This window comes from Plectropomus leopardus, chromosome 1, assembly GCF_026936395.1.
Source record: "Plectropomus leopardus strain MGB_pleo_1.0 chromosome 1, ASM2693639v1, whole genome shotgun sequence".
NCBI lineage: Eukaryota > Metazoa > Chordata > Actinopteri > Perciformes > Serranidae > Plectropomus > Plectropomus leopardus.
In genome coordinates, this window is record NC_142176.1 from 9178749 (window position 1) to 9205916 (window position 27168).

At 38.2% G+C, this 27168-nt stretch overlaps 2 protein-coding genes across 3 annotated transcripts in view; one reads left to right on the forward strand and one right to left on the reverse strand.

Moving 5' to 3' along the window:
- The window catches only part of LOC121946397 (uncharacterized), a 39470-nt gene extending 16823 nt beyond the window's left edge, over nucleotides 1–22647 (reverse strand). For both annotated transcript variants that reach the window (XM_088072602.1, XM_088072645.1), the window contains exons 1-3: nucleotides 22462–22647; nucleotides 15305–15399; nucleotides 3601–3726 (exon numbers count right to left, since the gene is read on the reverse strand). In XM_088072602.1, coding sequence (XP_087928728.1) covers nucleotides 3601–3726; nucleotides 15305–15399; nucleotides 22462–22492 — 252 coding nt within the window. In that variant the 5' untranslated portion in view covers nucleotides 22493–22647. The remainder of the gene's footprint in view (nucleotides 1–3600; nucleotides 3727–15304; nucleotides 15400–22461) is intronic.
- On the forward strand, nucleotides 21–26566 carry gch1 (GTP cyclohydrolase 1). Its single transcript, XM_042486545.2, has 6 exons — nucleotides 21–1360; nucleotides 12254–12363; nucleotides 18243–18298; nucleotides 21240–21271; nucleotides 23208–23292; nucleotides 24628–26566. Exons 1-6 carry the CDS (start codon nucleotides 988–990, stop codon nucleotides 24752–24754), a joined length of 783 nt encoding a protein of 260 aa, XP_042342479.2. The 5' UTR covers nucleotides 21–987; the 3' UTR covers nucleotides 24755–26566.
- Nucleotides 26567–27168: the final 602 nt, after the last annotated feature.

A 27168-nucleotide genomic window follows, 5' to 3' on the forward strand; every position in this document is an offset into this window, starting at 1 on the left:
AAAAAAAGGGTGAATTTGAATATTTTTTAAATGAATGAATGAGTGAATGTTACCAATGTTGACGTTACAACAGCTGTCTGTCGAGTTCTCTATACAAATAGCCACGATGTCGTCCCCCCATGTGATGCGGTGGTCAGTATTGTCCTGCTCCCCTGAAGGGGTTATCACACTGCAACGCATTGCGCCAGGCACCACCGCTCCAAAAACGCTTCGAAAGCGCATCCGAAAATAAAAAAGCTGGAATGGCCTGGATTGGGGCTGCATGCGCATACTGTGTGCGTGTGACCAAAACTGACATTAACGAGCAGTGCGACTACACACCTTAAGAAACTTGAAAATATTTTAACTTTTATGTGTGCCCAAAAAATGCCAGAAAAACAGGTTGCACAGCAGCAAGAGAGGAGCGCCTGACACGCATGCTGCACCAGAGAAACAATGGTTTTGCTGACGATGCTTCTCCAGCGACGCGTCTCGGTGCGATTGCGCCGATATTGCTGCACCGTATGATGTTTCAAATCATTTATTTCGAACAGTTCACTCTTTCAGTATTGGTTGGTTATCTCGAAATCTCAAATGTATTATGTTATTATCACAGGAAAAACAGATTTTTTATCTCCAGAAAATTATTTAGAAAACATAGGGGGAAAAAAGTATTTATGTATTGCCGCTTAAGGCTTCTGTAATATTGTGTGTTAAATTTATGCAACAAATATCAAATTCCTTGTAAGTGAAAACCTGTTTGGTAATAAATCTCATTCTGATTCTACTTTGACCACATGTCAAATGTGTTGGCCCCGCCCTCTGGAGCCTGCCAGCCAATAGGACCTCTCCCTGGATTATCCTGTTGTTATAAAGTCTGGGGATGCCGAGGCTGCAGGAGGAGCGCGCACTTTAACTACAAACACAAGTGAACCACCAAAGAGGAGAAACTGATCCAACAAGTGCTCAGCTGACAGGAAACAGACAGGAAACACAGCAGAAGAAGTGATGGAGCACTCCAAACAGGCTCAGTACGCCTCAAACGAGAAGAAGGACACCGGGGACAGCGGCTCCGTGCTCAACGGACACTTTGACGGGATGGTGAAGCGGTCAGCCGGCGGCACCGGGCGCGCCGCCGCTCCTCAGCCTCCTCCGGGCGCGGAGTCCGGCTCGCACCGGCCCGTGATGGAGAGCTGGAGGGAGGAGCGCACCAGGAGCGTGGAGGACAATGAGATGAGCCTGCCTTCCCTGGCCGCCGCGTACACCACCATCCTGCGGGGGCTCGGGGAGGACCCGCAGCGGCAGGGGCTCCTCAAAACCCCCTGGAGGGCCGCCACCGCCATGCAGTTCTTCACCAAGGGCTACCAGGAGAAAATTATCGGTGAGTTTTTAAATCCACAAAGCCGCTCAGAGGCGGTGGGGATTTGTTCTGCGGTCAACAGGTGGCAGCTAAAGGAAAGTCCCAAAAATCACTTTACACCCTTTTTCATTTGCAGAAAAGAGTTTTTTTTCGTCTGATGTGAAAATTCAGACTTTAAACTCATTCGAGGGAAGTGGAGGAATGATTATTTTCATTTTTACACTCAATAGTTTGATTTCAGTGGGAATTATTCTACTTTTCTCCCCACTACAATCACTTGACAGCTGTAGTTACTTTGTGCAATAAGATTTTACACATCAGGTGACAGTTCAAGATGTGAACTTAAAAAAAGTGGAAAAACGAAACAAAAACAGATGCTGTATGTTGCAGCCAGAGGTTGAACCAAAATCCTGTTTTTAGAATTGCCACAGATCAGAATACCTTAAAGATTTGAGGTATTTGTACTTTAACTGCGTATTTCCATTTTCACAGACTGTCTCCTTTATATTTCTGTAGCTGTGGGAAAAATATTCATACTAATTAAGCACAAGTACCACAGTGCAAAAACATCCTTGCATTCAACAACTTTACAGAGAAAAATCATAAAATTGTGGCCTACATAAAGTATCAAAAGTAAAATTAGGCTACTCATATGAGGAAATGATGGCCTGAGTCAGTGTTATGTAACTGCGTATTGTAAAACTGGATTATATTTACTGATGCGTGAACATGAAAGCAGCATTTTATCTGTTTGTGGAGGTAATTTTGTATGTTTCAGTAGTTTACTTGACCGGTCATAGGTTTACTGCAGAGTGACATCTGTCAAATGAATGCAGTGACATTTCATGGAAATGGTGGAGTAAAAATGTACAGAGGTGTAAAAAAAAACCCTAACAATTGTACTTAAGTACACTACTTGAGTAAAAGCACTTAGTTACTTCTCATCAGTGCACTTCAGAGGTATATATTGAACTTAAAGCAAGAAGCTGGTTTCACAAAAGAGATCCATGTTTCCCTAAAAAATACTAAAACAGACATTAAATGCAAAACAGGAATATTTAAAAAAAAAAAAATCCTTTCAAATTAAAATCACGCACATGAAATATACTCAGCAGCCATTAAACCCAAGAGTGTAAGAATATCAAAGCAGATTTTACCTTTTGAACTCTGATAAAGGATCATTAAATCATGTCTCATCTCCACACGCTTCATTGTGTCTCTGCTGAAGCTGCAGGATGCTTACAATGAAAAACCCAAAATAATCCAGTCTTTTATGACTCCTCTGTTATGCCAAATGCAGATACTGAGGTTGTCTTGTGTAGAGCTGAAAGGACTAATCCATTAGTGGATCTTTAGAGATTAATCTGCAAGTATTTGAATAATCGATTAATCGTTTGTCATTAAAGCTAAAATAATGAACAGCTTCTCCAGTGTGATGATTTCTCTGTTTTAAATGAATATTTTTGGACTTTGGACTTCTGACCAAAACAAGCAATTTGAAGTCGTCACTCTGGGCTTCAGAAAACTGCACTTTCTGACATTTTAAAGACTAAATGATTCATTTAGGATACAATATTGAAGAAGGTATCATTATCTGTGGTCTTGTGTGTAATTTGTTATGCTAAATTCTACAAGAGAAACTTTACCTTAAATTTGTAATTTGAACAGTGTGTAATGATGCAGCAGAAATGAAGAATGTCTTGAGCAACTAAATCTGCTCTCAGAAACTGAAATCTTTTCCTGCTTTCTATCCGGCGTCTTTCTGTGCTTTCATGTGGTGATGTTCGATCGGGCCGGTCTAACAGGTCTGTTTGTCGGTTGTTAAACAAGTTGGGAAGGTAAAAGTCCTTAACATTACAATTACATTAACATGCCCAATCAGGATTTTTTGGGCTCATGCTTGATCCAGACATGCCGGCCGGCCTGCTGTTTTTGGAGTCACATCCTGAGAGGGTTTTGCTGAGTCATATTCAGTTTGGAGGGGTTTTCATACATGTGGTGTCAGAGTCCACATGGGCCGGCTTATTCACGCTACGGCACGTTGGAGTGGCTGAAGTTGGGGATCTGCCCCCCTCTTTTCTTTCTCAACCTCCTCCAGAACTCCATCTGGAGGTAGTTTGGCTGTTTGTGGGGGTTGTTTGTGTCATACGAAGCTGTAACATTTAAGGAAGCAATGAGGCGGAGGGAGAGAAAAATGTGAAGAGCACCTAGATTGATGTTTTCACACAGGTGCGACCTGACGACTCCCATCTTCTTCTTACCTCTGAACAGCAAAGGATGCACAGTGCTGGAGACCGTGATGATGTGCATGTGTGTTGTTCTGCAGGCGGTGGCGGTGCTCTCACTGTCTGCTGATTGGCTGTTGCTGGAGACTCCCCTCTGACTTGCTGGAAAGCAGAGAGCACAAAACACATGTAGTTTTCAGTGTTTGTGGAGGGTTAAAGCATTTTTAGTGAGCGTCCCGCTGTTTGATTAGTGTGTCCATGTGTGTGTGTGTGTGTGTGTGTGTGTGTGTGTGTGTGTGTGTGTGTGTGTGCGCGCAGGTCATGGGTTCAGCTTTCATCACAACATGAGCCTAAAATCCTCTTGTTGTCGAGCACATGACCAATGCAACTGTAATGAGTTAAAGTTATGCAGAGATTAAACAGGAATTGGGTGTGCGATGTTACAGAATCGAATGTTCTTCTCTTTAGTGCACACATTTTAGCTTTTAATTAATAAAAATAATTATCTGTAGGGGCTACAACTAATGATTTTATTATTTTTCTTCATTGGTCCTTGAATTATTTTCTCTTTTAATCATTTGGTCTATAAAATGTCAGGAAACTGTGGGAAAAATGCTCATTACAGATCCCTAGAATCCAAGTTGACATAATCAGTTTTGTTTTTTAAAACTAGCCAACAGTCTCAATAAATTAAATTTCAATATCAAACACTAAGAAAAGCTGTAATAGAGTTAGAGATGGTCCCAGCACACTAACTTAACTAAACTAGTTTAGCGCTCCACTGACTTGAATGGGAATAGAATAATTTAAGTTTGCAGCTCTTCTAGACTTTCAAAATCTTATTGAACCGAGAAGATTAAATTTCGAAGCAAGTCATTTTGCAGGGATACTGTCTTTCCAGGTACTTTTATTGAGCCAAAAAAGATTTTCCATATCTCATATTATATCAGAGCTCATTTCAATTCACATCGGAGAATTTTAAATAATACATTTACAGATGAAGTAAAAAGTAAAAATAGAAAGTCTAAACAAGTCTATACAACGTTCTTAATTCGTTCTGTTCCCTTATCTCGTATTTTGTGGAGGTTTTGATGCTCAAAAAATGTATCCACTGATTTACAGACATCCTTCCTAATGTTAGTCAATGGGAAAAAGTCTTTTTGGGCCCCGAGGCATCAAGGATTGTAATTCTGCAGTTTGGCCACTACAAAAATTTGTTTAAAAGCCTGGCACACCACTCGGGGGCGTGGGGCATGCGCCAAAAAAACGTAACTTACTGAGTTCCTGCTTGCCTCATAGACTTTACATTGTGATGACATCACTGATTTTAAATTGCTTTTCCTGGCTTGAGGACAGTTTTACAAATATAAAACCTCCATAATGGAAACATTTATAATTGACCGTCTTTGCAGCTCCAAGTGTCCTGTCTTTTTTACAAAGGTGGTCTCTGGGTAAAATCCTTTTTTGACGACGGGGGATTTTTTTTCACAGCAAAAGCACGAGAGGCTGAAAGGCTGAAAGGCTGAAAGGCTGAGCTGCTGTCCTGCGGGGGCCTGAGGTCTGTCCGTCATGTCTCACTGAATATTCACAAAGATTTCTGAGATCAGAGAGCACGGCAACGTCACTCCCGCGAAGGACAGTCAGACAGATTTACACACACACAGTTTAAACAGACTAAATAAACCACTTTTGTCGGCGGTAAAAGTGAAAGTGAGAGCGCCTCTGATGTAGTAATAATTCCTGTTTGGACAAAGCGACTGTTATAGTGCAACAGGTTCAAATTAAAGCCAAAGGTCGTTCTGTGAACTGTGACGGATGTTTAAAGCTTTTTCTCTCTTCCAGATGAGTTTTTCTAACCTGGAGGTTTGTTTGAAACCCACCTGATTATCTGACTGCTGTCTCCTTTTTTGTGATGTCACAGAGACATATATCTCAACGATTAACCCCGTGTGTAGCCTTCATCATTACAGTCAAATATGACACAAGTTGTAATTTCAGACAAGTTTCCACATTTCAAACAGAATCATCCTGCGTTTAAAACGTCTTCACAACTGCGTCACGCAAACGTCACGTTACCGTGTAATTTGCGAACGCCTCACCGAACATCTGTTTTGAAACACTGACAAATGATAATCAGCTGACTGTGTGGTTGCCGAGCAACACGCACACACACGCACACACACAAAAGCCTTTTGTTGCCTCCAACCAAAAGGCAGCAGAGAGCATCAGAGAGTCAGATTCAGTCAATAAATGTCTTTTTAAATAAACGGGGAAAAAAATAATTTCCTGAAACTCAGCAGATCTGAAAACATCACGAATGCTGAATATTATGGGATGTGAAACTGGTAAATAAAACAGTTAGAAATAATAAGTTTTTCTTCTTCTTTTTTAAAGATGGTTGTTGGCAGCTCTGCTTTATTTGATAGTGAGAGAGATAGAAAGGAAAGGCAGGGGACAGACAGAGGGTGACGTGCAGCAAAGGGCAGAACCCAGGACCTGAAACCGGGACCTGAGCCCGGGACCTGAACCCAGAACCTGAACCCGGGCCACTGCGGCGAGGACTCAGTCTTTAATGGTAGACCCTATAGTTTTGCATCATTGTTGCGTATTTAAAGGCAGGAATGTACAAGAGTGACTCATTTCCTGCTTCATTCAGAACGTGTCAACATGTGGCCTCTTCTCTCTCTCTCTCTCTCTCTCACACTCACACACACACACACACACACACACACACACACAGCACTATTGAATGTGGAGCTGATGATGAGTAACACTGTCATTACCTGATAACCGCCTCGTCTTTCTGTCACCTGGGGCGTCTCAAACCGGCAGTCCACACCAGCTGCCCTTTATCTCTTATTTAGTTAAGGTTGACTTAAGGTTATTTTCCTTCTGGGTGTGTGTTTGTGTGTGTGTGTTCGTGCACTTGAGATGCCACTTTCACTGTTACTGATGGTAAGAGGCGTTAATTAGAGGGAGTATAACTCCTCTTTATTGCAACAGCTTAGGTCTTATTTTGGTAGGTTTGGTTGTGTCTGTCAGTCATAACATGGTACTCATCAAGTTCGGGGGGCTGAAATTAAACATTATTTTCATTTAAATGGCTATAAATGCTATTTTAACAATGTGACGTTGAGCATGTTTGCAGAAATGTGATTTTCTTGTGTATGCATCACTACCACAGCCTTGCAAACAGTTGGCGAGATGGTTTGAGTATAATGTATCTATGACAACACACGGAGCCGACCATAAACAGATAAGAGGCCGTGTGTTAGAAAATCTAAATGACTTATATTCCGAATTGGCTGTATACATGCCCAAATTATGCTCCTAAACCCAAATAATGCATGGATATCCCACATGTTATTCAGAATATTTAAACAGAATATGTTGTTTATATGACCTGCAATATATCCAGGATATTGTCATATTTTGAATAATAGGGGAATGGTGGTGTGCATGTAAAGATAGTCAATGTTAAAGCAGATCTATCGTGCTCATTTTCAGGTTCATACTTGTATTTGAAGTTTTTTCCACGTTTACATGCTTTAATGTTCAAAAACACAATTTTCCTCACACTGTCTGTGCTGTGACAACTGTTTTTTAGCAGCTTCATTTAGCGCCTGTCTCTGTAAGCCTTCCTCACAGCCTGCTGTGATGGTTCAGTGATTCTGGGTCTTACACGTCGTAATAGTGCAGGACTCTGGGAAGTGCACCGGGCATTGATGCCAATTTCTGTTGTGGCCAGAAAGTGGAATTACAACTTCCGAATCTGTCACATGATGCAATTGGGCTAAAAAAAGACTTTTTTCCCCCACACTCACATTGGGGAAGAGACGTCTGTGATCAGTAGATCCATTTTTTTTGAGCGTCACAACCCCGTAAAATGCCTCGTTTCACTATCAGGATTGGATTCATTTGGTCTGATAACATTTGGAAAGATTCAATCATTAAATCATTTTATTCCCATTCAGGTAAGCGGAGCGCTTAACTGGAAATAGCTGGTTCACTTGGCAGAAGTGTTTAGTGCGCCACTGAACTTTCATTGGACTGAAGAGTCCCGCCTCCAACCCTGTATCCAGGTCTCTTAATATAATAACAACTATCAACTTTAAAAAATGACCAATAAATGCTTCAAAACACAATCTAACATGTTCCAGCAGGAATATGATCCTAAATTGGGAAGAACTTGTTGTCACAACGTTGTCAGCAGCAAAGTCTTTCTTTCACTTTCACTTTGTTCTTGATTACAAAACTTTCAAAACAGGATTACCTCTCATTACAGTGTTAACCTGAAGGCAGCCACAATCTTCTTCTTTGTGGATCAATAAGGTTTAGATTCTGTCCAGGAGGTGATTAAATTTTAGTGTCAATCCAACAAATAGACTTGAGAGATGCAGTTATTAAAGCCACAGTGTGTAGAATTTAAAAACGCTGACTGCCCTCCAACTGCAGAATCAAAAAATGCACCGAGGCAGACAGCAAATTCATGCAGTTGTTACCAAATGTCTATTGAATAAGTAAATTGAAGCACAAAACTTGTGCATTTACATGTTTTAGCCTCACAAGCGCTGTGGCTCCAGGGATGGCAGTGTCCGTGGGTCTGGCCACTACTTTGGCCCAGACTCGATAACTACCGGTTAGACCGATACTGATTACTAACATCCACAGACGAGTCATCATGCAGTCAGGATAAACTGGGTTGTAGAACTTGGGCATTAAAAAGGTAAAAAATTACACATGAAAAGAGCCACACAGGCAGAGGAGTTATATATTTATGATCTCTAGAGGATGAATCCCTCTGACTTTTCCTGTAACGCCAGCAGCAGGTCAAAGTGTTCACTTATCCAGAGAAATATCAGCCTGGTGTCATTCCCAGGGTGTCAAAATACGGCGTTTGGCCGTTTTAGTGTCTGAGATGCACAGGCTTAACACCAGCTCCGATGAAAACCTGTCTGCGTCACTATTACACGCTAAGAGCAACAGCGAAGTCTGCTCAAGTGAGCGGAAACATCATCATTTGTGGCGTTTGTGTCAATCAAAGTTAGGGGTTTTAATGGTGACACCGCTGCCTTTCTAGCAGGGTCCAAAATTAGCACCAAATGCAGGTAAATTTTTAGTTTGGCAAGTAAATTTTAAGAGGCTATCTGCCGAAACTGGCGGGTTTAAATACATTTTTTAATATATTTTATTTTTTTATGTCTCCTTTTTCTTGCATTATATAATTCATTATAGTATTCATTTTATTTTGTTTTATTGTTTATGGACCTCCATATGAGCAGAGTCCTTATTAAAGGGTTTTGTTTTTTTGCTGACAGTCTCTGACACATTTTGGTTTTATTAAGGTGCTCTCCTGCTCCTCTGCTGTCTGTGTCACTCACACACACCTGCTCCGGTGCAGCGACACCTGACTGTCTCAGGTGCTACCAGTTCTGCGGCACTATTCAACACACGGGACACCAGCTGATCCACTAAAATATCACTTGTTGCCGTTCTGCTGCCAGCCAACATTTCGTGCATGCTTTTCAAGGTGATGAAATTATAACACATAGGCCTCATAGTTTGAACCAAGACGGCAAACTCTTTTTGTAAACATTGTCAACATTTGCTCCACCTCTTCCATGCTTAACCTTTCACAATAAAAGCCCTAGACATAGACACTGAGTCACTGCTTATCAGAAGGAGCTTGCTGAGGCCGTGGTGATGAGTTGTTCAATATATTGAAATAATTTTGCTTTAGATTTTGGTCTGGCCTCTTGTTAAAGGTTGCGGTCAACATAATACATTATTATATCAGTTAAATGTACTGAAACTAATTATACTTGGACAAAAAAGGCAATTTATTATTTTCACCAGTGAAAAAAAATATGCTTGGCTGGTGGATTTTTTGTCATCTACCAGCCACTTTTGCCAGTGAGTAAGAAGTTAATTTCAGACATTGTTTTCTATCCTGGTTTGTACCACTAAAAGTTCCTGTAACCGAGTTGTTTTGTTGCCTAACCTTTACATTACTTATCACAATCGTTCCCTAACTATAACCAAGTCGTTTTGTCGCCTTAAACGGTCGATGCCTTATCACCGCTCATTGCTAGATCTCCTTTCAAAGACATCTGTGATCATTTCATAATCATATCAAAGTCTGCCTGAACCTACCCACCGTCTCCTGTTTCCAACGACCCCTTTGGGCGTGGCCATTTTCGTAACCTTCTGGGCATGTGCCCAAGTGGCAAAGTATAAAGGGTTGGAATGAGATTAAGAAATTTTCAAAATTAAGATTGAGGTATTTTCTCAGAATTTGGTAGAGACAGTCCTGGTTTCTAGATAAATCCTAATGACTTTAGTGATTCGATTTTCCTTGAGTGCCACCACAAGGTTGACACATGTTTTTCATTCAAATGTCTTGTCGCCTGTTGGATGGATGACCATGAAAGTGGTCCAAACTTTTCCACACAGTTTGGTTTATGACCAAATTCTTTTAAAACTAATGACATTCCCATTAGCTTCCAGCTGTACTGTGTTAATTATTAAAATTTTTGCATGCTTACATTGACATTTGCACTTAGCCAACGCGCCGCTGTGCCTGCAGCTTCACAGGACAGTTAGCATGGCTGTGGACTCTATGCCTTTTATCTGCTTACACATATGATTATTTCCTCTTAATTTTACCTGCTTATATGAGCTTCATTCTCTATTATCCATGTTTTACTTATTTATATATGAAATTGAATTTTTGCACTCGCACCCTAATGTGTTCATGTGTGGGCGCAGTGCTGTTTAATATTTGTGCTCTAATGTTCTCTGTGTTCTTAGTTTTGGTAGTGGGAGCTACATGGGTTTCTGATATTTAAATTTTTATTCTGCGAATCTTTTAACCTGGAAGGCACTTTGTGCTTAAGCTTGAAAAGTGCTATATACATTTAAAAAAATATTATTATTATAATTATCATCATTATATTGTATTTGTAATTATAATAATTATTATTATTTAATAACTACATTAACCTTTTGAAAACCTGTCTCAACATAATTTTTATTGTGCTCCCTTGTCTTTCACAGGTATTTTAACCTTTGAACTGTGAACCTGGAAAGATATGTCCTGCAAAATTGCAAGAAATTAGTAGAAAAAGATGTCCAGGGAATTATACATCTATAATTAATATAATGATATATTTAAAATTATTTTATTTGCGTTTTTCACATTTTTTTTTTAATTTATGGTTTGTTTTTTTTCATATTCTCTGTCCTTTTTTGTTGTTTTTTTTAATTGTTTTTTTTTTTTTTTTGGTTTGTTTGTTTTTGTTTGTACTATTTTACAAATATATTGCACATTTTTGGGTCATTTCTCCTTAAGTTGTTCATTGCCTTCTTCCCATGCTTTTGAAAGAAATCAAGTGAATTTGACCAGGTTTCAAAGTGTTAAAAGAACAAGGCTTAATGTGGATTCATTACAGATTCAAATCATAATTTTAAAGCATATCAAATGTTAAAATGTGCTACAACTAGCATGAGTTAGACAACAAGGAGGTGATGTCCACTGATCCTTAAGACATCATGAGACATTTTGATCTCATGATGTCTTTGATGTTAGGGATATCATGACAAAGTTTGTCTCATGATGTCAATTGATCGTGTTAGGGATCAATATGTGTGAGTAACGGTGGTAAGATCTTCATGATGACGGGCGCCATGGCATCGTGACTCAAACTGCTCATAACTCATAATCAGACGAAACAAAAGCAGTAAAAAAGGGGCTTGAATGTGTTAAATGACCCGCTGCCCCACACACACACACACACACACACACACACACACACACACACACACACGCACACACACACACACACACACACACACACACACACACACAGTCATTCAATAAGCAGCAGATACTGAAGCAACAAGTCTGTTCTCCGTTGCCTCTGTGACCTCGCCCCCCCAAACCCACCGCCCACCTCGTTCCCTCTAACAGATAGCCAGTCAGGAAATTAAAAAATGCCGTGGCGAGAGCGAGAGGCGTCTGCGTCGTCACAAACTGATAAAGCAGTTTATTGAAACCCCGGCAACTGAAAAATGCAATAAAGCAACAACAGGAAGGAGTCTATGGAGGCAGAGCTATAATTAGACGGCGGTGTTTGCCAAAGAGAAACATCGCCGTCGACGATCAAAAGTGATGGACCAACAGTGGAAGTGAAACTGGGCGTCCCTGGTGGTTTCCATCTGTCCGTCCTCAATGGGGACAGAGAGTGATGCAGGATGATAGTTTTGTTTTTTTTATTTTATTTTATTATCTAATATTTTAGTAGCTCTCGCAAACTACAGAAAATAAGGCAAACATACATCACATGATAGTAAAATAAATTACAGTAAATAATAAACATCCTAATTATTTTGTAAATGATTACACATGCCTAACTAGATTAAACAGAATCATCTAATTAAATGCAGTTAATAAATTAATAAAAATAAATAAATTTAAATTAAAAAAAAGCTAATTAGTAAAAAATTGGTAGATGAAATGAAAAAAACAAATAAATGCATTAATGGTAATATGGATAAATGTAGGGAAAAAGGCGGTATCCAATTATGTGAATTTGAAAATTTTAAAAGTGAACTTGTTCCCATTTTTTGAGAAATTACAGGACATTCTTCCCTCTCGTTTCATCGCTCTTTCATTTTGTTTTCTCCACAGACGTGCTAAACGACGCCATTTTCGACGAAGACCACGACGAGATGGTGATCGTCAAAGACATCGACATGTTCTCCATGTGTGAGCATCACCTGGTGCCCATCTTCGGCAGGGTGAGCACAAACAGGTTTTCTTCTCAGGTTTAAGAAGTTGGTCATTTTCGTTTAAAGTTATAAATCAAATATCAACCAAAAATAAACACGCGTCTGAGGACGCTCAGTCTGCGTCAGTCCATTTGTCCAGCGTCTGACAACCACACGTCACATTGCTCTGACATTTGATGTGATATTCATGATCCCCAGAGGATGAACTGTTATTTTTGTAACCCCAACTCTGAAAGTTGCTCTAAAAAAAACATACATTTAAATGTGACACTTTTGGTTTTGTTACAGGTTTAAAGATCTAAGACTTTCTCTTAATGTTTGGTCACAAATTTGCTAAAAATTGTGTTAGTTATGTTAGTTATCTTTTCAAGATAATCCATCTCTAGCTGACAGGTGTGGCAAATCAAAACGCTGATTAAAACCCTCGGAGACCTCCTGGGCTGCAGGTGATCACAGCCGGTCTTTCAGAGGCTTCAGAGGGCTGAGTTTTAAGTCTGGATTGATATCATGTGAAACTAGAAGAGCTGAGGAATTAAACTGATTAAACTGAACTTGACTAAATTTAACTGAATTGAATTAACTGAATTGAATTTAACTGAACTGAATTGATTTGATTTGATTGCCATACAGTTTAGGGTAAAAACAGTGAAGTTATTTTGCATGCAGTATAAATGTGTTATTTTTGCCTGTATTTAAACCATTGAAACCTAAGCGAAACAGCTTGATTTCTTTCAAAAACATGAGAATAAGCCAAGGACCAACTTAATGACACATGGCCCAAAAGCAGCAATAAATTAGGAAAAAGATACAAAAAAAGGCAAAAAAAGATAGTAAAAAAAAAAGACAAGACAATGACACACAAAAGTGCAGAATATTTAAACAAATATATATGTGTAATTTTTTTGTAACGTAATTTCAAATATAGAATTATAATGATTGTTAATATCTTTTTCTGGACATTTTTCCACAATTTGTGATATTTTTTAAATAATTTTCCCCCCATTTTTAAAACTAATTTTCAGGTACTTTTCTTCATCACTATTCGCTAATTTCTGAAAAAAAATGAGAAAACAAAAATGGTGGGACATTTCTTGCCAATTTGATCACTACCTTTTTAACCCCATGTTTTTAAATAAATGTAACCATTTTCCTCAAGTTTCACGAAAAAGCTGATGTTGAATCAGGTTTTAAAGGGGTTAAATATTTCTGTATAGTATTTTTCTTTTTTAAAGGGGCGACAATTACTAATACATTGATTAAATGATTTATTGATTGAATTATTTCTTTATTTCAAACATGTAAAATACAAGAAAAACAGCAGTTAAAACATATAAATTGCAATTTTTAAAAAAAAAAAAAGGACAATGAATGCCATCCACAATAGCTTTAATATACCGGTGAGAAAGGAGGAAAAATTATAAAGTTATTTAAACATATTAAAAACTTGAAAACCTAATCTTATTTAAATAATCAAAAAAAATGTCCAGAAAACTATATTTATAATCATTATAAATATGACATATATTTTAAACATAAACTAAAAACCTATCTTCTTAGTCTGGCTCTTACGTGTGTCTCACTGTCACTGGTTTGGTCTGCTTTATACTTGTTTTTTTAATCTCTTTTTTTAAGGTCCATTTTTTTATGATCCTTCTTTGCTTTTTTCATATGTTGCTCTTGTTCCTTTTTGTTGTTTCTTCAATCAAACTGTAAAGCACTTCAAATTATATTTGATTTGTTTTAAAGGTGCAATATAAATAAAAAATTGATTGATTGATTCTAATTATATTTTAAAGTTATGTTACATTTTTAAATTTTATTTTCTGCACTTTTTTTGGCGCGGGAGGGGGGTCATTTTTTTGCTTGTTTTAATTTTTTTTTTTTTACTCTTTTTTTTCTCTCTTATTTCCAGGTATTTTTTGGGTAACTTTTTACTAATTTCTGGGGCCATGTGCTTTTATTTATCTCTCTGTGTTCCTCCCGTTTTCTCCTCAAAACAATTTGCTCAGGTTTTTAGGGGTTAATCAGCATCTTGATGTGCCACACCTGTCAGGTGGATGGATTATCTTAAAAAAGGAGAAGTGCTCACTGACATGGGTTTAAACAAATTTGCAACCAAAATGACAGAAATATATCTGATGAGTGCATGAAAAAAGTCTTAGACCTTTAGCTTAAACCTGCGAGAAATGGGAGCAAAAACAAAGGTGTTGCACTTAACTTTTTTGTTCAGTGTACATAATGAGAATAAATTTAAGAAGCTGAAATAAACTGTGCATCACACCACACTCAAGAGGGCCACAGAAATAAACTCACACTACTTTGCTGCAGCTGAGCCGCTTTGCTTTCTAATACAATAAATCAATAAAGGGGATTTTTTTTTCTTGAGAGAGCCACAAGTCTTCATAATCTAATAAAAAAAGTCTCAGACCTCGTAACATAGTAAGAGATGCGTATCTTAAAAACCCTTTTTTCTGGAGGCCGCTGGTCTGAACAACAGACAACATGAGAAACCATCAGATTAGCGGAGATCCGTTTATCGTGCGTTTGTTCTGTTGGTTTTCCCCTCCTCCTCCTCCTGCTGCTGCTGCTGCTTCGACATCATTACTCTCCACTAACAAACCTGATTGGCCTCTTCCATCTTTCTGGTACTTTTTTTTCCGCTCCCCTCATCCCTCCACCTTCGCCTACAGGTGCACGTCGTTCAACACAATAGGGGCTGCAGCTGATCCTTTTCCACCAGTGTAAATGAGCTCTGATGACAGCAGTGAATCACACAAACTCTCACCACACCTCCTGTTAGTCCGTGTGTGTGTGTGTGTGTGTGTGTGTGTGTCCATCAGGTGGCTGTTTATGTCCCTAAACCACCTCCCTCCCCTCGTCATTGTCAGCAGCGTTGCCTCTTATCCAGCCTCTCATCTGTCCATCTGTCTGTTGTGACTCAGTGACTCACCACACAGGAAGAAAGACCTCGTCCTCGTCCTCCTTCTCTATCGATGGTCCGACGGCGTGCAGGTAGCTGCTGGCTGTTTGATGAAGTCTCAATATCTGCCACACAAGAGAAGTTTATTACAGGCTGTCTGTATCAACCCTCAAAGACAAAATACATCTTAATTTGGTCGCAGGTTTTGCCTTTAAAACCTAATAAAAGGTACAGATACTTTTTCAGCGTGACGTATTTCTGTCAAGGAAAATTACAGAAGCAGGTCATTGAAGGGTTACTCTTTAAGGATAGCTTATTTTTCCAACGTTTTTGTCTCTGACGGACATTATCGCTCAGATAACACGTCTACATTGCCTTCTACTAGAAATAACGGAGGCTAGTGTGATGGCTGCAACAGAAATAAACCTGCTAATGTTTTGAACATCCACCGCCGTGCTTCTTTGAATGTTTTCACGAGAGAAGTCACATAACATTAACGTAGTCATCTCCCAATTGTGTTTTATCGATATTCTGAAAATATTGCTTAAGTACAGAGCAAAATGTCAGTGTATTAATGAGTTTTTTCCCCACATATACAGAAAAATCAAGCTACATTAGAGGGCAGAAGAACCCAGCCCCAACAAATTATCACCTTAAAAAGTTGTTAGATGAACCATTTTGGTTTCTTATTTACAGTCCAAAAGATAAAGGGCAACGTTAATTTGGAGTCATATTCACCCTCCTCTTTGGCAACTTCTAAGAAAATTATATCTGCTTTAGCTGCGAAATGTTTCACTTTCTTTAGCAACTCGTCGTTCACTGTGTCCGTCTGCTGTTTGCTGCTGCAGGTCGTGCACACCCGGTTCATCAGAAGCTTATTAGCTGTAAACCAGCAGTAAAAATTACCTTAAAACCAAACCAAAAAAAACCTCTAATTAAAGATTCATCTAATTCTTTATTATGAATCTTTACCTCAACCCACTGTCACTCCCGGCGTGTGCCAGTAAACATGAATAACGTGAGCAGATAAGTGAAACAGCGTCCGTCAGAGTCGCTCTGTTTGATGTCGATATGTCAGAAAGGGAGGAAACTGGAAGAAAAAGAGATCTTTGCACGCTTGTTGCTGCTGCCCTTTCTCTCGTCTCGTCAACAAATTGCGTCTGACATTTGAGTGGAGCGCACGTGTGTGTGTGTGTGTGTGTGTGTGTGTGTGTGTGTGTGTGTGTGTGTGTGTTCATGTGTGTATGTGTGTGTTCATGTGTGTATGTGTGTGTTGGAGAATTAGAGCCTGCAGACATCCACAGCAGTGATTCTCCAGCTGATGACTGCGTCTCTTCCTCCTCTCGTCTGTTGTTCATCCACCTGCTCTGTCTCTCAGCATCGCAGCTGCTGTTTCCTCCTTTTTGGTTTCTGTCGTTGTAACGTGTGATGAACTTTGACTTACTTTACCTCAGTGATTATTTTTACACCACAACAGCTAGTAATTTAGCTCTGCTTGACAGAAAACATCTATGTTTTCCAGAAAAGCATTTGTTTTTTTAAGTGGAAATGCTTTTGAAGTTAACCATTTGAGGATTGACATGCTGCGTTCAGCCTTTCATAAGCATTTAAATCTATGAAACAGGAGCATAAATTGCAAAAAATAAAAATAAATTAAAAGGTGATGTGAAAAAGGCCTGAAAGTTAGCTTAAAAAGAGAGAATCAATTTAAAACAATATATCAATTAACTATAAAATATCAAGACAACTATATTTAAAATTATTATTATTATATATTTATGTTACAGGAAAATTATTATTCTTATTATTAGCTTCATCTGAAACACTGTGTAATGACACCACTAGTGGAAATGTCACCAAATTACCAAAGTTTGCAGCAGATTTTATGGAAATCCATCCAGCAGTTTTCAGACTCTGTAGTGTTGATCAAATGTCAAATTTTCACCCAAATAAACAAAGTAAAAAAATGGAAAAGTTAAAGTATGAGTTGATTAAAATCACCAGCTACTATGAAAAACATTCAGTTGCTTGGGCACGTTGCTGCTGATGGTATCATACATACTCCTCATCGGAGTCTTGTGTCCTGTCGGATTCGAGCAAGGTCCATCCACCACAAAAGCCTGATCCAGGATGTTAGGGGTTAACCATGTCCCTGACAGGATGTGTGCAGAGCAGTCTCTGATTCCCCGCTGCTGAGTGAGCCTCAATCACATCTCATCCACTTAATTCTGCTGTGAACGGACGTTAGCCAGAAGAAGGCTCAGCAGGGAAACAGCTCTCAGTCCAAGTTGGGTGAGCCTCGCCCTGATGCCGACTCTCCTCCCTCTCTTTATTCAGCACTTTCAGTTTCGCTTCTCCCCTCTGGTCTGACTGGCCGCTCGGCGTATGCTGTTGGTGTGGATCCTCTCGTGGTCTGCTGCATTCAGTCCAAACCCCACACAAGTTTTCCAGATGTTTATATGCCACTCTATCGTACAAAAGTCATGCTTCAGCAGGAGTCATGGTGTCAAAACAATAGAAAAATAGTAGCCACGATTTGAATAGCTACTGGTTGCTGCATCTACAGGCGCTGCCATCGTCATAGCAACCAAAGATCTGAGAGTAGCCAAAAACATTAGGAATCATCCTCTGGGTAACATGAATGGCAATATATTTTACTGCAGTTTAAATTTCACTTAAAGGAGCAGAGCGTGCCATTTAGGGAGATTTAATGGGAAGAAAGAAATTAACAACAAAAGAGGAAATGACACAAAAATTAGCAAGACATTAGTAATTAGTGTACAATAAAATTACCTGAAAATTAGTTTTAAAAAAATATATAATTTACTTTTTAAAAATGGAAACAAAAGGTCAACATTTTATCTGAGAACTGATCATGTGAGTTTATACCAAGAGTCCTCGGTCATTTAGTAAAAACAGGATAATGTGTATTTAAAATATTTGATTATGATTTTTTCTCTGTTTGCAGGTTCACATCGGTTACCTCCCAAACAAGAGAGTTCTGGGCCTCAGTAAGCTCGCCAGGTGAGTAAATTTACTCTAATTATGTACGTGTGTGTATGACAGACAGAGAGTGAGAGCTAGTGTGTATTTAAGCTGATTATTAAAAGGTGTGTGTGTGTGTGTTTGCGCTAGCGTCGAATCTGATCCCACTGACCCCAATACCTTCAGGCTTATTACACTAACACCCCTTACTAACAGTACTGGACATGCACACTCTCTAGTGATGAAAAGAACTGAATCATTCACTTTTTTAACTCTTTGAAAACTGGATTGGCACCTTTTTTTGCTGGGTTTAGATAGTTTTCATAAGTATTTAAATCTTTGAACCCCAAGCAATTGGTTTGATTTTGGAGAAAAGTCACCAACTTGGCAAGAAATGCCAATTTAAAAAAATATTTAAACAAAAAACATCTGGAGGAATTTAACTCTAACCATAATTATTATTATGAATTTGAAATTATGTTACAGAATTTTTTTTTATATTATATTATAATTTTTAGGTAATCTTGGTTTTATTAATTTCCTTTTTTCTTGTTGTAAATTTTCAGGTCATTTTATTGTACTCTTTTAAACAAATTTTGTGCTATTTTTTGTGTCAATTCTTCTCAAATTGTTCACTGTCTCCTCTCATGTTTTTTAAAGAAATCAAGCCAATTTGTTCTTGTTTCAAAGGGTCAAAGACAAAAATAAAGCTCGTCTCCAACATGCCAAACAGAAAAACTGATTTGTATCATGAAACTGCTTTATTCAGTATTTTTACTGGTTTTAACCACCTGGGCTGTTTATTTTGGAGAGGAAGAGACCTCTGCAGACAATCTGGCTCCTGATAAAAACCTCAGCAACAATGAAGTCTGACCTGGAGAAGATTCATCTGGTTACAGTCTGAAATCCTCACAGCTGGACGCCACTAAATCCCCTTAAATCTTACACACTGCTCCTTTAGATTAGTAGAGAATCTACTGAGGAACACACACGTGTATTAATATTCACATAACGAGTGGACGCACCAGACAATAACGGGTGTGGAAACACTGTCAAATTCCAGTTTAAGACATTTTTTGAAAAACAAAATTCAGCTACTTCTTTTCCACCTTCACTTCTAAAAATTTGACCTATTGGACTTTTCTCTGAAGCAGCTTTTGCGGTTTTCCACCTGCAGCATCTTGCCTTCCCTTCATGTACGTACAGTACGTCCTCTCCTCGTGCTGCACATTTGGTCTTGTGACATTTTCTCGGGGGTGGACGAGGTCGAATTTGTCCTAAGATGTTTTGCTCACAGAGAAGAGCAACAGGTCAAAGGTGGAGAACTGGTCGTTTCTGCACATCTGTTCTTTTCCCTTTTGTTTCCTCGTCACACCAGAGAAATAGCTTTAAGATGACAGTTTTGTTTAGTTTAATGTTTTTTTTTGGGACCTTCAAATGGGGTTAGGTTTACCTCATTCATGAGAAATGTCCACGTGAATGACCTCAGTTGATGACGTGACATAAGCTGACATTTTAAAAGACATAATACAGGGTTCCTGCAGATTTAAGATTTTTTAATGCCACTCTAAATTAAATTTAAGACCAATTTTACAATAACGAAAATTAAAGACAAAAATCGATCATTTAGGTTTAGGTGAAATTATGCCTAAATGTTGATTGTAACATAAAACAAGACTTTGTCTTGTGGTGGAGACGAGAATCAAACAGGACTTGACAATAAATAACAGCTGTTTGTTGTTTCTCACTCTGCATGTGGGATCCATCTCCCCTGAATCCTGCTGAAAAACTTTTTGCATAAAATACGCCGCGCCTTGTACGCATTGCCTTGAACTAGTTTTTGCATCTTGATCAAATCACCAAAATCCATAAAATTTGCTAAATTTCGAAGCAGGTACAGTGACAGCTGCGAGCAGACCGTGAATCATTCGCTCTGCACAAAATATGAGTGTTTTTGGCTCCGCTATCCAGACCTGCGTGACGTTAATGTCAGAGGCATTTGGTAAATTATTTTTTAAAAATGGATGTACACAGTTATAAATTTTACAATGCAGAGCCAGAAAAAAAGATCCATAAAATCCTAGCTCCCATGTCGTAACATCTTTAAGACTTTTGACAGATTAATTTATGACCTAAAACTCTGCTCAAGCATCACTCGTGCTGCATGTTTCGGATCTCTCCGTCTAACACGGCCGCTTCAAAGGATCAACTCGTTATAAACTCCTGAGGCTGCTTGATAACGAGCTGATCATTTAATTCAGCTGTGTTGCAGCAGGGGGAGGTCTAAAATATGCAGGACTGGTGGTACTTGAGGAAAGGTTTGGGAAACACTGATTTAAGACATTTTAATAGCACTTGAACAGTCGCTTATTGTGCACCGCGATCATGTGCAAAAACATAAATGCAAAACTCTGTTCTTGAAGATAACTGGCCAAAAATTGATGATATGACCTCGTGTTTCCTTTTTTTTAAATTATTGATTATAGTTTCAAATGGTTGTGAAATTGTCCTTTGACCTTGAAAAGATTAAAACCAACAAAAATGTTTGTCCATGTCTAAATACTTTCCAGCTCCCCCACCTGTCTGTAGCTCTCAGCCCCGAGATCACTGACTGTTTGTTAAAGACATCAGCTCAGAGATTAAGTTTAAGTTTTATAATTTACCAAAAAGCTCAGTAATTTCCTAAAACAGCTGAACACTGTAGATTTAACAAACGGTATTAAAACAGGACGGAATACTGCATCTGTTGGGGACTATTTTCAGCGGCGGATTAATCCATATTTGGCGCTGTTGTATGTATTTGTGGCAGCAGTCTAAATAAACTCCAGTGTGTGTGTGTGTGTGTGTGTGTGTGTGTGTGTGTGTGTGTGTGTTCATGGTAATGAATGATCAACAGTGTGTCTCATTGATGTTTTGTTAATAGTTTCTGGACAAAAATGGAGCACAGAACAATAAGTTTTCTGTCTTTTCTCTCCTTCAGGATCGTTGAAATCTACAGTCGTCGACTACAAGGTACCGAGTTAAAGGGACAGTTCACCCCGAAACGAAAATTCAGTCATTATTTACTCACAGTCGTGCCGATGGAAAGCAGAGTGAAGCTTTTTTATAGTCCACAAAACACTGCCGGGGTTTCACAGGGAAAAGGTGCTGCACTCATCTCAATGTGTGCTGTTACCTTCATCCTATACCATCATCATCATCATCATCATCAACATCATCGACATCAACATGATCATCATCAACATCATCATCATCATCATCATCAACATCATCGACATCAACATGATCATCATCATCATCATCATCATCATCATCATCAATACTACAAGTACAGTATGTACTGTTACTGTCACCCTATATCATTATCATCAACATCATCATCATCATCAACATCAACATCATCAATACTACAAGTACAGTATGTACTGTTACTGTCACCCTATATCATTATCGTCAACATCATCATCAACATCATCATCATCAATACTACAAGTACAGTATGTACTGTTACCCTCATCCTATACCATCATCATCATCATCATCATCATCAATACTACAAGTACAATATGTACTGTTACTGTCACCCTATATCATTATCATCACCAATAATACAAGTAGAACATATACTGTTACTGCCAACCTATACCATTATCATCACCAATACTACAAGTACAACATGTACTGTTACTGTCACCATATCTTTATCATTGTCATCATCATTACAGGTAATGGAAAACCAAAGCAGTTACCTCCTTCTGCTGGTAGTGTTTAAAGCATGAATGGAGGCAGGAGTGAAGGAGTTTTATACTTTTTTTTTTTGGAAACAGGTGTACTTAGGTGTGGGCCAGATAGTAAAAGCCTGTACTTTGGCACAGTCAGTGCGAATGGCTGATGCCTTTTTTGAGCACCTACTTCATGTGTGTATTATTATTAAATATGGCGCCAGGCAATCGGAAGTGACGTCTTCGGTGCTCATGAGCAGAAGACTTTTTGGTGATTTTTACATCTTACAGGAGGCTACATGCAGATTCACGGATGTAGGTAGCTAACAGAGACAAGAGGAGCGGGCTACTACATGCTGGCAAAAGACTTCTATCAAACACAAATCAAAGTAATAGAAACTAAAATACCTCTACGAAGTCGTTACAGCACGTGTCACACAAACATTATACGAAAGTAAACGCACAGGTAACTCTGCTTACCTTTCACTGTCGCCATATTGTTGTGAGTCATTTCGACAGACTCGGTCTAAACGGAGTTTCCGAGTTGGTATCCCGACTTGAAGACTTGAATGTCCGTTTCGTTGCACTTTTTTTGAGTCGTAGGTCGTTTTTTTCCCGAGTTTCGGTGCAGTTTACGCAGCGGCAGCTACGAGTGTGGGAGCCGCGTTCACGTATGCGCGCGAGACAAATGAGAGCTCGCGATATCTGCACGCAGGTGTTTAAACGTCACCTGGGGCCTTCCTCACACACTTACATCCGACAACGGCACTCCTCAAGTGTCTGTGAGTGTGCATTAAAAAACTCTGCAGTGTTTTGTGGACTATAAAACTTCACCTGACTTTCCATCTGCATTAAGATAATGACTGAATTTCTTTTTTGGGGGGTGAACTATTACTTTAAAGTCTGCAGTTACACAGATTGTCTTTTTTTTGAAGCAGATTATGAAGGTGACATATATAAAACCCCAAAATGCTTATAAAACTGGATTACATAAACAAAAACAGAGTCCTAGAATATCAAAGAATAATTATAAGTATATATAGGATACAGTACAATTAGAAGGCCTATATATGAAATCGCAAAACATAAAATAAAGGGAATAAATGTACTGAGGGTGTATATTTGTGTATTTGTATATTTTACTCTCTCAGCCTGGACGTTGTTTGTTCTGTCAGACCTGCTACATGTTTGTCCATCTGTCCATCTTTCTGTCTGTGTGTCCACAGTTCAGGAGAGGTTGACCAAACAAATTGCTGTGGCAATCACTGAGGCGTTGCAGCCAACCGGGGTCGGTGTGGTCATCGAGGCAACGTACGTATCTTTAAATAACAGAATTCAATGATTTTTTGGGGGGGATTTTGAAAAAAAAAAAATAACCTTTAGTCTCCAAATTATAATTTAAATAATTATAATTACAAATTATAATTATAAAAAAGATATATATACACTAATGGTATACATTTCCCACTTTTCCCTTTATTGAGTAGTTCAAGTTTTTAAACATTTTTATAAACAATTAATTAGCTACTTTTTTTTCATGTTTTGGATATAAAAAAAAAATTAAAAAGTGGAAAAAAACCTAAACAATTGATAATTACAAACAGCATGTTTTTAATGCTCAAAACAAATCTAATCTTTGAATAAAAAACAACCTATTAACATTTATATACAAAACATTTTATTCCTGTTTTTATACTCACTATCATCTTCACTGTGGTGCCTCTACATTATCAATATCCTATCATGGATAGACGTGATTAGTGGAATTGATTATTTATCTGGTGCAGTGAAGCATTTTGGTCCAGCAGCCTCTAAATCTGGTGAATCATCAGGAAGAAAACCAATAAAACTAAAAAATAAATAGCATAATAATCAATGTTTTACACCTTTATATTATTATTTGTAGAGATTAGGCTTAAAAAACATAAATATATCTGTGAGTGATTATTGCTGATTTCATACCTTTATCTGAGCAACAAATCCCCCAGAATAGCTAATTATCAAAGTTTTAATAATGCAAATTGATATTTAAAAAAGAACATATATAAAAATCCTGAAAGACATTTTTTTAAATGTATTATTTTTGGATTATCAGTCTTAATAATGCATATCAGTATTATTAAAAAAACACATAAAATCATCCTTAAAAAACATTTTAAAACACACACACACGTATATATATATATATATATATATATATATATATATATATATATATATATATGTATATATGTGTATATATAACAATAAGGAAGCCACAAAATGAACCTCATGGCCATTGACTTTGTTAATTTTCATGTTCATTTTGGATTATCAAAGTCTTAATAATGCATATCATTATTATTAAAAAATAACACATAAAATCATCCTTAAAAAAACATTTTAAAACACACACACACACACACACACATAAAAACATTAAAAAAGCCACAACACAAACCTCATAGCCATGGACTTTGTTCATGTAGGATTACATTTTGCAAATATTTGAAAGTTGCCATGAATTCACATGACCTGAATAATCGACTCGTCTCCCCCTTTCACCAACTCATTCTTTTTACTCTCCTCCCTCCGTTTTATTTCTTTAAAATTTGTTTGTGTTATGTCATCGCCACTGCATTTACTCTGAACTCTCCCCCTCTGCAGTCACATGTGCATGGTGATGCGAGGCGTTCAGAAGATGAACAGTAAAACCGTCACCAGCACCATGTTGGGAGTTTTCAGGGAAGATCCAAAAACCCGCGACGAGTTTCTGACGCTGATCAGGAGCTGAGGAGGACGAAGTTCCTCCTCTTCCTCCTCCTCCTCCTCCTCCTGTTGCCTGGGGTTACCTCCACCTGCACGGACCAGTTGCCGTGCCACGTGTGTGTGAATGTGTGAGTGTGTGCGAGAGACAGAGAAAGAAAAGAGTGTGTGTTTGTGTGTGTGTGTGTCCATCTCACCAAAGGCAGTGACAGAGTGCTTAATGTGTTTTCAGTGTTTTTTTTGGTCAGATTTCTGTGTTGGAGGCCGCAGACGGACGTGTTGTTTGCTTTTAGTCGACGGCACAGACTTTACCCCCTTTTTTTCACATCAGTTGTGTTTGATCATCAATCAAATATTAGTTGTTGGCCATGAAATAGAGAAGGAGAGTTTAACTAAAGAATCCACCCTAAAAAAAGGATAAAAAAAAACAAATTGTTAGTCTTTTCACATCATTTCAGTTTAAAAACCCTTAACATGAAGTGTCACACATAAAAATATTGCAAGCAAAATGTCTAACAGCGTCAGATTTACAGTAACAGTTTGTTTGAGCTCAGTGGTGTGAAATATCTGCACAAATCATTCTTTAAAATCTTTTCACGCATGTTTGACGGCACTCTAACACTCTGTCACACCTCAGAAACCTCAAATTAGAAACTTCCTTTCCTTTATTCAGGACTTTTGTTTAGCAGAGATATCCGTCATTTGAAACTAGCTTTATCACGACAAACATTAACAAGTCTTTAAAGGTTAAGTGTGTGAGATTCAGGGGCTTTAGTGAAGTCCAGCGTTGAGGATTTCAGATTGCAACCAGCTGAAACTTCTGGTTAAAAGTCCCTCAGTGTTCATTGTTTCAGAGGTTTTTATCGGCAGCCAAATCATCCGCAGACGTCTCTCCCTTTCCAAAACAAACAGATTGGGAGATTAAAACACAGAATAAAGCGCTTAAACGTTACAAATCAGTGTTTCTCCAAAACTTTTTAGCCCGTCAGAGATACTAACTTTTTTTTCTGATCCAGATGTTGAGGAAGTTTTTTTTGGAAGCTGAGGTCTCCTTTGCTCAAAAACAAACTGTCCGGTAAAAATCCTTGAATAAAGCAGTTTCACATTACAAATCAGTGTTTTTCCGACGGTGCTTATTGCAGATGGGCCTGTGGATATATATCCCTAAATCCTACACACTGGACATTTACAATTAAAAAACATTTTGAAGGTGCAGAATGATCAGATTGCATCTGAGAATACACAGTATTCAGCCTCTTATTATTATTACTAACATTATTATGATTTTTTATCATTAAATCAGATCTGCCTGTATGTGCCAACTAGCCTCTTAACAAAAACCAAAAAAACGACTTCACGGTGACGTAACGAGGCAGCCGGCGGCACGCCAAGCTGCAGACTCACTGTCTGAAAACAAACTTTTAATTTACCAGAGAGGCAAATGAAATGTGTGTGTGTGTGTGTGTGTGTGTGTGTGTGTGTGTGTGTGTGTGTGTGTGTATGTGTTGTTTAGTGACTATGTGTTTACTGGTGTAGCTTTTTTTTTTTTTTGCATTACATCCCCAGACAGATTTTGGGAGTTTTTAAATTGTGTAATGTGATGATGGGAGTTGTGTGTGTATGTGTGTGTGTGTGTGTGTGTGTGTGTGTGTGTGTGTGTGTGTGTGTGTGTGTGTTGGAGGGAAGATGAGCGCTAACAAACGGCTCTGATATTGTTGTTTTCGTGGCCTTGTTGTGAAGGACGGCCTGTTGTTTGGCCTCTTCACCATCATTGTCACTTTATGTACTGTTTTCATTTCAGACACTTTTTAATCAAAAATAAATCTCTATGTGACAGCGACCAGAGTGTTTCTTCACAGCACACGACTGACGTATGTTCACTTCATTTAAAACCAACCTCATCGCATCACATAGAAAGTCAAATTTAGTGATTTTTTTTAACCCTCAGGGCCCACTCTAAGCACAAAATGCACCTTTCAAAATCAAGCTTAAAAAATATTATACATTAATATTATTTTCTGCTTTCACTGAGTTTTTTTAACCAACATTGGTCCTAATAATAAATATCAAGTACTCATTAATTTTCTGAATTTTATCCCCTTAATGCCAGTTTTTTTTTGTCATGACGCCACCATGTTTTTAGATGGAAAACACACAACAAACGAATTATTTTCAATATACGACAGGCAAAGTAGATTTTTTTTGATTATCACAGCCTGGGGCATGTCAACAATTTGCAGCAATCGTGATTGATTGATTGTGACAGTGCACTTAGTGAAAATACCATGTATTTTCACTAAGTGCAAAATATGTTACAAAAAATTTGTATTGGGATCAAAAAATCAAAAATTGCAGTTTGAATGGGTTTCAATGGCACTTTTTTGCACTTAATGTAACAGTTTTGTTTTCACGGTGTGTTTTAGACTTATTGTAGGAGCTGAG